Source organism: Phlebotomus papatasi, chromosome 1 (genome assembly GCF_024763615.1).
Source record: "Phlebotomus papatasi isolate M1 chromosome 1, Ppap_2.1, whole genome shotgun sequence".
NCBI classification, from domain to species: domain Eukaryota; kingdom Metazoa; phylum Arthropoda; class Insecta; order Diptera; family Psychodidae; genus Phlebotomus; species Phlebotomus papatasi.
The window spans coordinates 17,959,592-17,975,500 of NC_077222.1; the positions used below are offsets into that span (position 1 = coordinate 17,959,592).

The following is a 15,909-nucleotide window of genomic DNA, read 5'->3' on the forward strand; positions in this document are numbered from 1 at the left end:
CATTGATATTGTCAGAAAAAATATTTTTGGGCTGTTTTTGTCTCTGTCGTCCATAGAAGCAAAACATACACCGAATCAGATTCTATTGGATTTTCAAAGGTAAGACGATTCATTGATTTTGTTTACCGGTTTCATTTTTGTTGATTTTTGGTCAGTGAAAAGTATCTCTTCCTCAAAAGGGTATTCGTGGGCTCTTCATCCGGGTGAAATAAAATAGTCCGTGAGACGACTGAACTTCAAAAATTTTGTTGACATATGGTTCATGTTTTGGAGATTTTTCCAATTTATGTCTATATTGAACCAAATTCCCTACGCTTGTGTAAGAAAACCTGTCAAATATGGACATAAATTTCTCTAGTATAGATGCCATAAGAGTTTTACGTAAATTATAATTTTTTCCCGTGAAAACTTTCACAAATTGTTTAACTCTTTAAGGACGAGACACTTTTTACTGACGGAAAATCAACAATAAAAATAAAATCGACAAAGAAAAACAATAAAAAGTCTTACATCTAACCTTGGAAAATCCAACAGCGTCGGATTGGGTAGTTTTCTTACCTCTATTGACGATATAGGGACAAAAATAGCCCAAAAAATTAAGTATTTTTTCTGAAAATATCAATGAATGATAAATTTTCACTCTAATGAAAAATATGATGTATGAGTATTGTACTTTCTATTCCTATAAGGTCTTTGTTAAAAAAAACTTGTTAATAAAAAAATTATAAAAAACATTCATCAATACAGTAATTTAAGAATTCGTCACTTTTGAGCTTAAATATTTATTATATAGGAAATAGCTGTAGATTTGAAAAAAAAAACTATTCCAGATTCCTTCAACCTTCTACAATACAATTACGTACAAACATTAGAAAGAAATAACTTTAGGTAGTCAGGTAAAATTATTTTCTCTATGAGTCACGAGTTCTCCTTAAAGGGTTAAGAATTGTTTTTTTTTTTTTGATATTCCAATTGAATTATTGATGTTTCTTGTATATATCCCAATATATAAGAGAACTTTTTTGTGGCTAAATGGCCTCATATCACAAAAAAAAAAATTCTTAGAAGATTTATGAGGATCTAAATTTTATCATAAAATTGTTTTGTTCTTACATAAAAACATTTTTTTTTCATTCCTGTAAAAAAAGCCCTTCAAAACGAAAGCAACTCTACATACTTTTTTTTTGTTGAGAAAATAAATTTGGTTCATATCATTTTAGGAAAAATAATCAGAAAAATATATTTTCAATCGAAATGGTGCAAAATAATCTTTGTCGATAGAGAATGAGAAGTACCGTATAGATATTGTTTCAGCCTCCCATCTAATCATGGAGAGATGCGACAGAGAAGCGACACCAATACATATAGCAAACTCACACCGATAGTCAATCCCATTTCTAGCTCCCTAAAATTCTTTTCACAATTCTGCCACCGAAAGTTCTTATTCCCAATTCTTCCTCGTTAAAATGGGAACGCAGCTTTGGCTCGTGCAAAATGTAAACCCAGTTCATGCTCCGGGCTCCTCAATTTACCATCGAGAGGTAAGCCCTCGTAATGCACATCTCGCCAGTAGTACATTTCTTCCACTTCATAGTTCTTATACCCTTCAGTGACACAGAAAAAACTTAGAAAAACTAAGATGTTCCAATTCATTGTAAAATACTTTATTAAATGGCCTCTTTTCACGCTTGTTTCGCACTTTTATACCCCAAGCATATTCCAGAATCTTCAGCAGGTTTTTCTGGGAAAGGTCCAAAGAAAAAATTCTACCATAAATTTGAATAAATTATTTTATTGTATTGAAAATGTTTAAGACCTGGACAATTTATTAGTTTTAGAAGTGCGTATTTGTCTGCTTGGTCAAGTAAACCAGAATGTTTCTGTAAAATTTATTGATATCCTGAATCAACTGGAAAATTACATAAATATCGCCGTTTGCATCATCAAACGTTGTATGAGTTTTTCTGAAATTTTTAAAGAGTTGTTTGTGTAACCCGTCATTGCATTGACTGAGAGAAATTCGAAATAGTTAAAATAATATTATAGAAATGTTAATTTTACCCTGCAATATTGATATGAAATCGATGTAAATATTATGCTTTTTAGGTGTATTGTGGGTTAAAGTTACCCTTTTTCATGTTAATTTTACACTTTAAAATGTATTAAATTAACAATAAAAAATGTTGATATATTTTCACACTTAAAAAATGTTAAAGCTACGAGGAAAAAAAGTTAATCGCACCCTCTTTTTTTCTCAGTGTGGGCTCACACGGTTCACCTAAATAAAATTGAAAACTTATAAATGGTTAATTAGAAAACTGTAGGTGTCACCCATTTTTCCCGTCATGAGAGTGAATCGTACACGTGTGGACTGATCCCAGTCAGTGAAAACTGAGAACAGTTACCTATCAGTAAGAGCCCCAAAGCAACCATTCAGTATCCCTAAGGATGGTAGGTGTTGGACGTGTCAAAAAATAAAGGATCAGTATTGCTGGGTTACAGTCGCCGACTGGGTTGACATGTGTCAAATAGGCTGTGCGCTCTACATTTGTATTAAAAATTCTTGTGAATAATTAATTTTGTGTGTTCACAGTTGGAGTTTTGTCAATAGAAGAGACATTCGAAGCAGATTAGAGAACCAAAAGAAAAATATTTTTGCTTTTCGTTTTGTTCGCGTGGTGTGGTGACTGAAGTATTTTCTGTTGTAAATTCAAAGTACCGTAGATACTTTGTGGTCCGTGGGTGATTTTGACCCCTTCCTGTTCGTAAGCTTTTCTCTAATTCTAGGTATTAATGGTGGTCTTTACCGATCCGATCTACTCTGTCTAATCGGTGAGGACCATTTTTAAAAATTAGAATTAAAGAAAAGCTTACGAACTGTTGAGGGTAAAATTCGCCCCCCACCTACTGATTGTAAACTTTTCTTTAATTCTAAATTGTAAGAATATGGTCCTCATTGGTCAGACATGGTAGATCGGATCGGTAAAGACCATCCTTAAGTTCTAGAATTAAAGAAAAGCTTACAAACAGGACGGGGGAAAAATCATCTACGGAGAACAAAGTCATTTGCATCTACGGAACTTCGAATTTTGGACATAAAATACTTCAACCACCACTCGGACAAAACGAAAAGTAAAAAATGTTTTTCTTTTGGCTTTTTAATCAAATATTTATATATATTATATTAAAATATTTTAAATATACAATCATATCTTTAAAACGTTTTACGACAATAACTGATAAAAGCGACGTGCTGATCTAAACACAACATTATCATAGTATTATATTTCTCAAGAATATAGAAGCAATATATTACAAGACGCTTATGATAAATCATAATAAAAAGTATTCTTATCGATCAAAAAAATCAATTAGCTGTTATTAAAATAAGGTTTTGTCACTTTCTTGTAGTATAATTTTTTCATTATACATTATTTATAGATAATTTTTAGCATTTTCCATTTAATAATCATATTTATCAACTACATCTTCACTATAAAAGTTAAATGTGTCACAAACTGTTCCTTTAATTGCATCTGAAACCTTTATACGGAAAGTTCTGGAGTTGATATCGGTTATATCGAGCGGAATATTACTTGTGAACATAAGAGGAAGACGATTAGAATGAAACCAGAGATATCCATATGGATCTATGAAGAGGTCTGCAATAAAAGGAATGATGTCTGATTCAAATACAGTCCCTATCGTATCAGGATTTAGGGGTAGTTGGGTATTCCAGCATCGGACTCTCTTTGATTGCATCTCACCGAAAAACATCACACCAGTTTCTTCATCAAACACTTGCTTAATGGCTTGTGATTCACATCCACGGTATGCAATTAGGGAAAAGTCTTCAGGATGGTAGTTTATAGGGGCTCGTTTTCGATCCTTTAAGACTTTGGTTGATACAACATATTCTCCTGTACTTGCTCCTGGGAAATAGTAAGCATTCCGATTGCCCTTTTTATCTGGCCATCCAAGAGCCACATTCACAATTCCCATTGGAAGTTGCCACTGGTAATCCGGAGCCAAGAAAAGGTTAGATTCAACAGTGATAGGTCGCATTGAGGGGTGATCGAAAGCCCAGAATTCATTATTTTTGTAATCATATACGAGGAGGTTATTGTCAAAGAGACTGTTGGAGTACATAAAAACATCATCACAAGTTCCTTTCGGCTTATAATCCAAGGTATTGAACATGTAGCCTAAAGGATTCTTCCAAACGTGTTGGGGAAGTTCAACACGTCGGATCACTGGGAATTTTCGGGTTTCGCATCCATGGGGTGGCAATTCAAAGACAATTAGTGCTGGATTCTGTGGTTGATAGACTTCCGTAGCGCCATAGCGGATGATTCCAACGTCAATGACGAATAGACGGTTACAACGATTGTCCACTAAAGGACCGTAAATTTCTATAAGACTGAAATCCTCTTTAGAGTTCTGTGGAGTTGCATAATTGCTGTAGAAATGATTAAAATATCCAGCGGAATATTTATTTTTTCTCCTTAGAAGCCGGGCATCGTCTCTGTCACCATAAAATGACGTCTTCAAGGTGTTCCTTTCGTAGTCAGGAAAGCCCCAAATATGGGGGCTCGTGCCCTTTTCATAATCAGACACGCAAAAGGCATTGAGTGTTGATGGAACTCCAGGACGAATACGCCCAACTGTAGCTAACATTAATTCACTTTGAGCATGGTATCCCAATGCAAGGATATCATTGTTAGCTGGTATATGATATGGATATTTTCCGATCATATAATTGTCTGTAAAAATTAAAATAAATTCCAATCCATTTTATTTTACTTTATTTTTTTTTTATTTAATTTTCACCATCGTATGGAAGATCTTCATAAATCACTTCTCTCCAGTAATACATTTGTTCCAGTTCATCTTTTTTATTGCCATAAACTAATATTATATTTGGTAAGAGAACAAAAACCACTAGAAACCTCTTCATTTCTATTTCAAGAACTTCACAAAACTGACTTTCTTTTTAGCATTTCTCACTCTTTTATACCACAAAACTCTTCCAGAATCTAATAATTTTACTTTCTAAATTAGAATTTTAAACGCGTTTTAAAATGTTTATTCTGTCTTTTGTGTCTTTCAATTTGCATAATTTAAAATAATGTCTATGGCAAGACCAACGTCTTCAAAAAGCTTTCCTCTTCTAGATTTTTATTCGGTATAAGAAAAAAACATTTGATTAATGATAACATGTTTGAATCCGCTAATTTTTGTCTTGAGCACTACCTTTTTTCTAATTTCAATATTTCATCGGACAACGCAAGCTTAAAACATTAGGGGAATGTTGGCATGGTTTGCACAGAGTGAAATTTTCAAATTTTCTCTTTATGAGCTAATTCGTCATTTCTTAGCCATAAGATAGATAATAATTATTAAGCTCATGAGACGCCCAAATAGCAATTTGGAGTAAGATCACCGTTGGATGTATGTATTCTGGATTCTAAAAACGGGTCCTATGACGGTCGTCAGAGAGTCGAATGACGGAAAGTGGGAAATAATATGACGGTAATTACGGAAGTCATTTGGTGTCATAATAACTCTGAAATTACCCGCCTACGACTAAAATATGACGCCGACTTCCAGTGTACTAATAAAAATTCTTCTCCTCGCTGGGTATGTCTGAGGGGAAATTTCACTTGTCAAATGGCAAATAGAACTATTCAGAGCTGTGAATTCGCAAAGTAATTGATATTTTCGCGTGTTTACTCAACAATATAATAGTGTACATTGGGGTGGAAAAGCTCTTTCAGCAGAGATGTGTATTGTGATTCGAAAAAGTACAGTGCCGACAGAAGTTAAGTGAAAATTAGGCAATTTTTTGCATGATAAACACACAAACATTTTTTTTGCAAAATGAAATTTTGTCATTTAGGAGTTTGCTCCAGTCTCTGGAGTGTCCTGTGATTAAAATTTTGTGTCGAAAAGACCTATTTAGTGAAAATTTTAAAAGATTTTTTTGTGTTGCTGCCATCCAATGGGGGAAATTTTCGACATGTAGGATGGCTCATTCAGCAATAGGCGAACGGCAAAAATCTTCGCAAATGTATGTAGTGAATTAGGGAAAAATTAGAGAAATGTACATAAAACGTAGTAGAAAACGATGGAAAATGTGATGAATTGTTGAGAAAATAGTGTCTACGGTGGTAGTGCAATACAAAGTTGTGAAGTGTACTTAACGTTGTCATTCAAAATGTGTACGTCGATTTCGTACCTATGCGCTAGAGAAGAACGCCAAATATGCATTGTTTTTGGCGCGTCATTTTTTGTACGAAAAAATACCGTCATTTGGAGTCGCTTTTGTTACTGCATGGTAGAGTAAATTTTAGAACCGTAAAATAACTATTATATTACTAATTCAATCTTGAGTAATGCTGTGACCAAAATTCGACGCTAATATGACTAATTTTTAAGATTCCAATTAGGAGTAATTTTTTTTACCATTTATTAACCAGTCATTTTTGAGTCAGAGTAATTTTTTGAAGGCTCACTCTGTGCGAACCATGCCTACATTCCCCTACACAAGCACTATATATGAATATTTATTCATCCTCCAAATAGAAATCCCCTTCCAATTTGTAATTCGATACATCACAAACAGTTCCTTTGATAACATCCAATACCTTCATACGGAAAGTCCTGGAGTTTATCTTCTTAGTATTAAGAGGGCTATCACTGAGGTAAACTATGGGAAGTTGGCATGAATGGCACCAAAGATAACCTTCTGAATCCACAAAAATTTCCGAAATGTATTGAAGGGCATCTGATTCCATAACAACCCCAATTGTATCCGGATTCAAAGGTAGTTTGGTATTCCAGCAGCGAATTTTGTTAGATTGCATCTCTCCAAAGAACATCACACCAGTCGAGTGATCAAAAACTTGACGATCAATTTGAGAATCACATCCACGGTAGCCGATGAAATGAAAATCGTCCTCACTGTATTTGTTCTGGGCTTTTTTGGAGTTTTTAAGGAGTTTAGTAGAGACTGCGTATTCCCCAAGACTTGCTCCAGCAGCATAGTAAGCTTTACGATTTCCAGCTTTGTCTATTGGCCATCCGAGAGCTACATTCATAATTCCAAAGTTAAATTCATAATTGAAGGATTTACCGAAGACCATCGAGGCTTGAGCAGCAATGGGCTTCATTGAGGAATCGGTAAATGACCAGAAATCTCCACGTAGGTAGTCAAAGACAATGATGCTGTTATCAAAGCAATTTGTAATGTACAAAAAGAGATCATCGCAAGAACCTCTAGATTGGTAGTCTAATGCAATGTGAACGAATCCAACGGGGAACTGCCACAAATGATTGGGAATATCTACTCGACGGATTACAGGAAATTTACGACTAGTGCATCCATTTGATGGTAGCTCATAGACAGTAATTGATGGATTCTTAACATTGTAGGTCACAGTTAGTCCGTAAGAGAGAACTCCGGTATCTAGAGTAAACAGACGATTGCACCGGTCATCAACAATTGGATGATATACTGAAATAATGCTGAAATCATGAAAGTAGTTGTTGGTATTGGCAATTCTGACATCTTCTTGAGAATCTTGCTGTTCTCCGTAGAAGTGATTGTAATATCCGGCTGAATACGTGTCGTGCCTCTTGGTCAACTTCCTAGTTCTATAACTTTTCTCATAAAAGTATTCTTTTAAAGTATTCCTCTTGAAATCAGGAAATCCCCAGAGTTTAGGACTTGTACCCTTGCCGTAATCAGCAACACAGAAAGCATTAAGATTAGACGGTACTCCTGGGCGTAAACGAGCAACTGTAACTAACATTAATCCACTTTGAGCATGATATCCCAATCCAAGGACATCATTATTCGATGGAATATGATAAGGGTATGGTCCAATGTACGTATCATCTGCATTTCAAACATTAAAGAAAATCACTGACTTTTTCGTAATATTCTCAACATTTTATTAGTATTCACCTGCAAGAGGAAGATTTTCATAATTCACTCTCTTCCAGTAATAATGACTATCCACGTCATATTTAGATTCTCCTACAACAAAATATAAAATCAAAAATGTCCACAAACAAACGTTCTTCTTCATTGTTAAAACACCAACTGATCAGTTCTTTTGCATTTCCTTTATATTTATACTCTGGAATATTTTTCAGGAGATATTAGATTAAACAGGTTCTTTAAAAGCGAATTTAATTCTTAAGATTTAAATTCATTAAATTGAATTTGAGTATATACAATAAATTTCTCATTATGTGTCTCCAAAATTTTATTCTTTTTTGCGTTATACATGGAATATTCCTATGTACATAAGAAAGTCTGCAAGCAAAGTTCAAAATTTATATAACTTCTCACTTTTATACTTACACTTCTGAATCTCAAGAAATTGAAAAGAGGCAACGAACTTATGGAGAATAAGGAGGAACAGAAACCATGAAGAGTCAATTTTTAGCAAATTTGCATATTTTTTGCTAATGCGAAATCCAAGATCTTTGATTAAAATGGGATGAAATTTAAAATGTTTTTCTTTCAAAAATTAACATAAACTTTCCATTGTTCCAATATATCGAAGAAAAGAAATTATATTAACACTAAACCTACCAACCATTTTTGCTCGTTTTTCGGTCAAATGACATACCCCGGTAGGGTAGGATACTCAACAAATTTGTCTTGGAAAAGAACAAAAATTAAAATTTATACACTGAAAAATATTTTACATGCATATTTTAAAAAATTCATAAAATTTGATACTGATATTGTACCGGTTTAAATATGTGTTAATTTTAAACCGGTAAAGGACATTGGGCAAAAATGTATGGGAGTTGGTCTATGTAGCGACCACAGATAGGACTAGGCGCATTTTAGGTAATGTTGTAGTATGACAAACTACCGAGACCCAGGACGATATTCGCCGGGAGTCCTTGTAAAAACGCCTTTATCCTTTCGAAAAAATACTATTTTAACATCAAATTACTCAACATCAGCCAAAGGGATCTTCATGAAATACGGTATGGAGTCAATGTATGACTTCAGCTATTTATCCATGGATACTACCCCCTCTTCCCACCCCTCCTTCCTGTAACCCCCGTACAAAATCTGGACTATTTTCATTATAACTTTCCTCTGAGAAGACGTAGAAATCTGAAACTTGATATGAGATCAAGGTTTATCGAAGGCTCTTTAACCATGTATAAAGGTTTCTTCCCCCTCCACTCCTTCTTGTAACCCCCATACAAAATGAGGACTTTTTCCACTATTACTCCTCTCTTAGAAAAGATAGAAAGTTGAAACTCGGCATGGAAACAAGGTTTTTGAAAGGCTATTCAGTCATATAAAATCTGATTACAATTTAAAAAGAAAATAAATAAATAAATCACAGTCACAAAAATAAGTCAAAATATGTATAATGATTCTACTGAAATCGATGAATACAATGGGGCCATATCTCTCCATAACACAATATCATACATACAGATTATAAGATCATTAAAATCGGTTAGTGTTAAAAACTTAAAACTTTTCCTATTATTTGAAAACTTTAATAACCTGGAGAGTCCCTTGCGGTCAATTTGTGAATTTATCTATTCCGCCATTTTGTAGGATTTTTCGAGACCTTTCGATTGAATATTCATTGATTAAATTCAATTAATAAATATCTGAGGAGATATAAAGTTTCACGTTTTGACTTTGAGCCCTTAAGTTTCAATGTCCTTTTACGCATGTTATGCATTGTAAAGATACATGGTTTTATGTCTATTTTGAGAATATGCATATGCAATCATTTAATACATTTTATGTTGCAATTTATGTATTTTCTTAAAAAAAGACAATATAAATGCGCATATTTCGAATAAGTGATTATTTTTCTTCTACGAAAATAGTTTTTATGCTCTAGACTAGAACTTTTCCCACATGATCAAGAGCTTTGATCCCGAACAAAAATTGTTACCTTTACAAATGCCTATCCAATGATATAGGTCTCATTGGTGGTTGCACCATAGACCACTTTTGCCCATTGTCCTTTGACCTGGTCTTGGTAGGTTTAGTGTTAAAGTATAATAAAATTACAAGTCTTTTAAAGTTGAATTGTTATAAGAAAATCCGGATTCACTACGGTAGTACTGATTCGAAAGATCGCACACCGTTCCTTTGATGGCATCCGCCGCCCTTATGCGGAATACACTTGCAGTGATATCAGATATATCAAGAGGGGCATCACTATGTAAGACTAAAGGAAGTTGGCAGGAAAGTAACCAAAGATATCCTTCATTATCCATAAAAATCTCCGAAACGTATTGTAGGGCGTCTGATTCAAATACTGTAGCAATTGTATCAGGATTGAGGGGTAGTTGGGTATTCCAACAACGAATTCTATTTAACAGTGTTTCAGCAATGAACATTACACCAGAAGACTGATCAAAAATTTGCTGGCAGCTTTGAGAACGACATCCGCGGTAACCGATAAGTTCAAATTCACCAGGATTGTAGGGAGCTTTCCTCGAATTTTTAAGGAGTTTGGTGGATACAACGTATTCTGCAAAGCTTGATTCCGGAGCATAGTATGCATTTCTGTTACCGTATTTATCTGGCCATCCAAGAGCCAAATTAATGATACCTACAGGAAAATCGTATTCGAAGTTTTTGTTGAAAACCATGTGTGATTCAGCGATGTAGGGTCTAAATGAGGGATCCGCAAAGTACCAGAAATCCCCTTGTTTATAGTCGTAGACAATGATTCTAAAGTCAAAGGCATTTGTAATGTAGAGAAAGAGATCGTCACAAGAACCCTTAGACTGATAATCCAATGTGATATAGAGGAATCCAAAAGAATTATCCCATAAATGACTAGGAATCTCTACCCTTCGACTCAGCGGGAAATATCGAGTTTCACATCCATGGGGTGGTAGGTCAAAGACAATAAGGGATGGATTTTGAACATTGTAAATTGGTTCGTTTGGTCCATATCGTAGAAGCCCGGTATCTACAGCAAATAGGCGATTGCAGCGATCATCCGCAATGGGATGATATACCGAAATAATGCTGAAGTCATTGTAGTTATTGTTCTGGTAGTAATTGTGGTAGTTCGTTGAATATTTGTCTTGCTTGTTAAACTTCCGACTTTGGTCTCCACCAGCGTAAAACTCTTCCTTCAATGTGTTCTTCTCATAATCAGGAAAACCCCAGAGATGAGGACTTGTTCCTTGGTTGTATTCAGCAACACAGAAGGCATTAAGGGTCGATGGAACTCCTGGGCGTAGGCGACCAACTGTAGTTATCATTAGTCCACTTTGATCATGATATGTAATGCCCAAGATGTTATTGTTGGAAGGAATGTGGTAGGGATATGGTCCAATTTGTGTATCATCTGCATTTATGCACAAATCAATTCGTTAGACTTCTACGGATTTTTTTAAAATTATTTTATTAAAAATAATCACCTGCGAGTGGGAGATTTTCATAATTCACTTCCCGCCAGTAATAATAATAATCAATTCCATTGTTATATCCTCCAACAACAAACCAACAACTCAAAAATGTCCACAAGAAAACGTTCTTCTTCATTGTCAAGACACCGACTAACCTGATCTTTCACATAGATCTTTTATTTATACTCCAGAAATGTTCCCATGGGATACTGAATTCACTAAACTGGTTTTCCAAAAGTAAGATATTTTAAGAATAAACTCAATAATTATAGAAAATTCGAGCATACTATACAATAGCATTTGTATTATTTTGATTGTGTTTTTATTTAAGTTTATTCCATTAATTATATATTTCTCAATATTCATAAAAAAGTTTGAATGAAAAGACAAATTACTTCCACTTTTTTTTTACCTTCACTTCTCGATCTACAAAAGTATATAAAGAAAAAAACAGCAGAATTCCAAACTGGATGTCATCCGGTGAATGATTCTATCCAATTTGCATAACTAATTTAAAGCAATATTTCTTTTTGGACATCAAGATCTTTCGTTTTCTTTTTTGAGCTTTCGCAAAAAAGATCTCAGATTGAAAAGGGCTTAAACTGTGTCGAGGTTTTGTTGCATTAAAAGAAAGGTCAATTAAAATAAAAATATTGAAGTTTAGAATAAAAATAAATCATAAAGCAATATTACAAATATTCGATAGTTCCATTGTTATAAGGAAACTCAAACTCACTACGGTAGTACTTATTCGAAAGATCGCACACCGTTCCCTTGATGGCATCCGTTGCTCTCACGCGGAAGGACCTAGAGGTTTTCTTGGTTATATCAAGGGGTATTTCACTGTGGAAAAGTAGAGGAAGTTGGCAAGAATGAAACCAGAGAAAACCTTCTGGATCTACAAAAATCTCAGAAACGTATTGTAGGACATCTGATTCCATAACAACCCCAATTGTATCCGGATTCAAAGGTAGTTGGGTATTCCAACAGCGAACCCTATTTGACTGTATTTCCGCAAAAAATAACACTCCAGAAGAAAGATCAAAGAATTGTCGGCAGGTTTGAGAACGACAACCGCTGTAACCGATAAGTTCAAATTCTCCGGGTTTGTATTTATAAGGGGCTTTTTTGGAATTTTTCAGAAGTTTAGTGGATACAACATATTCCGCAAAACTTGCTTCCGGACCGTAGTAAGCATTCCTGTCACCATCCTTATCTTGCCATCCAAGAGCTAAATTTGTGACCGCGATGGGAAAATAGTATTCAAAATTTTTGTTAAAAACCATATAAGCCTCTGCCATATACGGTCTAAATGAGGGATCCGCAAAGTACCAGAAATCCCCTCGTTTATAGTCGTAGACAATAACTCTGGCATCAAACACATTTGTAATATAGAGAAAGAGATCATCACAAGAACCTTTTGGCTGGTAATCTAGTGCGATGTAGAGGAATCCTATTGGATCCTCCCATAAATGATTAGGAAATTCTACCCTTCGACTAAGTGGGAAATATCTAGTATCACATCCATGAGGTGGTAGCTCAAAAACAATAAGAGATGGATTTTGAACATAGTAAATTGGTCCATTTGGTCCATAACGAAGTACTCCTGTGTCTAGGGCAAATAGACGATTACAACGATCATCCACAATTGGGTGATATGATGAGATTATGCTGAAGTCATTGTAGTATTTATCCTGGTAGTGATTGTAATAGTTCTCTGAGTACTTGTCTTGCTTGTTCAATTTCCGACTTTGGTCTCCACCAGCGTAAAACTCTTCCTTCAATGTGTTCTTCTCGTAATCAGGAAATCCCCAAAGATGAGGGCTAGTTCCTTGATCGTAATCGGCAACACAGAAGGCATTAATTGCAGATGGAACTCCTGGACGTAGGCGTGCAACTGAGGTCACCATTAATCCACTTTGAGCATGATACGCTATTCCTAGGACGTTGTTGTTGATAGGAATGTGATAGGGATATGGTCCAATATACGTGTCATCTGCCATAAGAATTGAAATATTTATTGAGATTTTAGCACAATATGTTTTATATAAATTATTTTAATTTTTAAAACTTTCACCTTTAAGAGGTAGATTTTCATAGTTCACTTCACGCCAGTAATATATTTCTTCAATACCTCTATCATATCCCCCAACAACACAAAAATACCAAACAAATCCCAAAAAGAAAATCTCCTTCTTCATTGTTGAATGTTAACACATCAACTGGCTACAACTTCGATATTGATTTCGTATTTATATTCTTGGAATTTTCTATATTTAGGTATATAGGTTCTAACCAGATTAACCAAACTTTAAAAATTTATGGCTTCAGATTACAAATTCTATCCTGAATTTGCTTATTTTTTTTGTGAGATATTTCGCGAATTTATTGGGATACTCCATCCAGAAATTTAGCAGTTGATAAGCTCAGAAAACAGGGTGTGAAATGCGCTTGATTCCCCAAAAAATGTTAGTCTTTCTATTTTTATATTTCTCATTTACTGTATACTTGATCCCAGCTATTGCAATCGTTATATTATACATTTATTATGGAAATTCTAAAAGCAAGAGTCAAAGTTATGGCATCTTACATTTAAGCTTATAATTAAAATTGAAGTGAATCTTATCTCAATACCATTTTTGCATATAAAGTTCAATAAAAAGATGACTACTTAATTAAGGATTTGCTAAATATTTTTTTATAAAAGATGAACTACAATATTCCATTTTCTATTTTAGCCCCCATTCCCCTTATGTCAATTTTGAGGTGATCTCCGAAAAATCCCCAAACATACAAACTGAATTATCTTAAGTTTCTAGTTTCCACTCCCGAATTTATTAATTGAATTCCCAAGTGGATAAATATTTTGGTAAAATATTCCTGGAAATTTACATAACTCGTCTATGTTTTAACGAAAATCATTATGTAGATTTTCTATTTTTAGACATTAAGTTTACCATATCTAGTCAAAAAAGGGTTGGAGGTAAAATGAAAGATATCATCTTCAAGGGGTAACAGTTTATAGGAGAAGTCTATTAAGGGGTTGCGTTGGTCAAAAATACTTTAAACAGTCTTTTTTTTACATTTTTTTTTATTTAAGTTCTTAAGCATATATAAGCAGGGGAAAGTGCCCATGCTTTGAACGGTCCCAAGCTTTATAATGACTAAATTCTTTCTATGTTTCTGAATAAATGTAACTCCTCAAAATATTTTGAAAAGAGGACACTTTCCTATAGTTTTTAAAGTATGGATGAGATTAGTCACATTTATTGAAAAACATACGAAAAATTTAGTCATTGTAAAGCTTGGGACCGTATAAAGCATGGGAACTTTCCTCTACAACATTTTGATTATATTTTATAAAATTTTCATTTAAAAATATTAAAAATTCAGCCGTTGGTACCTGATTTTCGGAAACCTTTTTTGAAAAAAACATAAATACTATTCCGAGGACAAGATTTCTCAAAAGTATATTCATCTGACGTCAAAAAACTAAATATTTCCTGTTGAGTGATCTGATGAGTCAAACTTGTACTTGAATGTAACATTCTTTTTATGAAATTTGGATTTTTGGCAATATATTTTTATTCAAAATAGCGCAATTTTCGGTGTGTTTTACATCACTTTTTGTCTTGTACAATAAGCTGCGATCAAGGAAACAAAAGATTCTTCATTCAAGTACGAGTTTAAGTCTTCAGAAAACAGGAAATGTTTAGTTTTCTGATGTCAGATGAATATACTCTGAAAAGTCTTATCCACCGCAAAGTAAGTTTATTCACTAACCGTCTCCAAAAATTGATTCCAAGCTCCTGAATTTTTAAAATTTTCAAATGGAAATATAAGAAAAAATGCTTAAGAGCTCGTATTAATTTTTCAGCGGGATCTACGTAACCCCTTAAAAGAATAGGGCACCGAAAGCTCTAGGAAGAAAAGTTTTATATTCCGGACTAAATTCTCCCATCCGATAATCCCCGGATTATTTTTTCAGGAAATGGAAAGAAAAGAAAATGGTAGACTATAGACATGCTGGAGCAGTTCATATTCGACGGCCTACAGCTATCTTCAGGTTTAGACAAGAGGTTTAGCCCAGTTCTCAATAGCCTCAATATATTAAATAATAAACAATTTTATTAGTTTTTCACAATCTATGAACCATTTTCCTTGATAGGGTAGAGTCAGCCCTTTTCGCCATGTAAGCACTTTTTAGCCACCTAAGATAAAACAACTAATTTAAGGAATTTAATAATAAATGGTACTTCTACACTGATAATATGCTCTATTCTACTATTTTAATGGGTTATCACGTCTCTTAAATATTTAAAATTCATTTTAAAATAAGTGGCGAAAAGTACTGAAACAAGAACAATTGGTGAAAATGCAAATTTTTCAATGAGATTCACTAAAATTCTCGTAAAGTATCCTAGATATTTAGATAGATGTTGATTCAAAGTATCATTATACAATAATTCATTTTAGGCT

At 34.0% G+C, this 15,909-nt stretch overlaps 4 protein-coding genes across 4 annotated transcripts; all 4 read right to left on the reverse strand.

The window, feature by feature from the left end:
* Nucleotides 1-1,461: 1,461 nt before the first annotated feature.
* Nucleotides 1,462-4,876, reverse strand: LOC129799509 (L-dopachrome tautomerase yellow-f-like). The gene is made up of 3 exons (XM_055843460.1): nucleotides 4,831-4,876; nucleotides 3,597-4,763; nucleotides 1,462-1,604 (listed from the first exon to the last, which is right to left on the reverse strand). The coding sequence occupies exons 1-3, from the start codon at nucleotides 4,874-4,876 to the stop codon at nucleotides 1,462-1,464; spliced, it is 1,356 nt and encodes a 451-aa protein (XP_055699435.1).
* Nucleotides 4,793-8,016, reverse strand: LOC129798066 (L-dopachrome tautomerase yellow-f2-like). Its single transcript, XM_055841033.1, has 2 exons — nucleotides 7,970-8,016; nucleotides 4,793-7,900 (listed from the first exon to the last, which is right to left on the reverse strand). The coding sequence occupies exon 2, from the start codon at nucleotides 7,812-7,814 to the stop codon at nucleotides 6,567-6,569; it is 1,248 nt and encodes a 415-aa protein (XP_055697008.1). The 5' UTR covers nucleotides 7,815-7,900; nucleotides 7,970-8,016; the 3' UTR covers nucleotides 4,793-6,566.
* Nucleotides 8,017-8,893: 877 nt separating this feature from the next.
* LOC129798053 (L-dopachrome tautomerase yellow-f-like) lies at nucleotides 8,894-11,580 on the reverse strand. The gene is made up of 2 exons (XM_055841017.1): nucleotides 11,443-11,580; nucleotides 8,894-11,369 (listed from the first exon to the last, which is right to left on the reverse strand). The coding sequence occupies exons 1-2, from the start codon at nucleotides 11,564-11,566 to the stop codon at nucleotides 10,069-10,071; spliced, it is 1,425 nt and encodes a 474-aa protein (XP_055696992.1). The 5' UTR covers nucleotides 11,567-11,580; the 3' UTR covers nucleotides 8,894-10,068.
* A 149-nt stretch (nucleotides 11,581-11,729) lies between these two features.
* LOC129798051 (L-dopachrome tautomerase yellow-f2-like) lies at nucleotides 11,730-13,655 on the reverse strand. Its single transcript, XM_055841016.1, has 2 exons — nucleotides 13,508-13,655; nucleotides 11,730-13,426 (listed from the first exon to the last, which is right to left on the reverse strand). Exons 1-2 carry the CDS (start codon nucleotides 13,629-13,631, stop codon nucleotides 12,120-12,122), a joined length of 1,431 nt encoding a protein of 476 aa, XP_055696991.1. The 5' UTR covers nucleotides 13,632-13,655; the 3' UTR covers nucleotides 11,730-12,119.
* Nucleotides 13,656-15,909: the final 2,254 nt, after the last annotated feature.

Bases quoted from the DNA above. Each gene is read 5' to 3' on its own strand.
- LOC129798066 (XM_055841033.1), bottom strand. From the start codon at position 7,814: ATGTTAGTTACAGTTGCTCGTTTACGCCCAGGAGTACCGTCTAATCTT.
- LOC129799509 (XM_055843460.1), bottom strand. From the start codon at position 4,876: ATGTATTACTGGAGAGAAGTGATTTATGAAGATCTTCCATACGATG. The intron at 4,764-4,830 runs GTGAAAATTAAA...TAATTTTTACAG, and splicing joins TGAAGATCTTCCATACGATG to ACAATTATATGATCGGAAAA. The intron at 1,605-3,596 runs GTAATATTCCGC...GTGTCACTGAAG, and splicing joins TCTTCCTCTTATGTTCACAA to GGTATAAGAACTATGAAGTG.
- LOC129798051 (XM_055841016.1), bottom strand. From the start codon at position 13,631: ATGAAGAAGGAGATTTTCTTTTTGGGATTTGTTTGGTATTTTTGTGTT. The intron at 13,427-13,507 runs GTGAAAGTTTTA...TTCTTATGGCAG, and splicing joins TGAAAATCTACCTCTTAAAG to ATGACACGTATATTGGACCA.
- LOC129798053 (XM_055841017.1), bottom strand. From the start codon at position 11,566: ATGAAGAAGAACGTTTTCTTGTGGACATTTTTGAGTTGTTGGTTTGTT. The intron at 11,370-11,442 runs GTGATTATTTTT...GCATAAATGCAG, and splicing joins TGAAAATCTCCCACTCGCAG to ATGATACACAAATTGGACCA.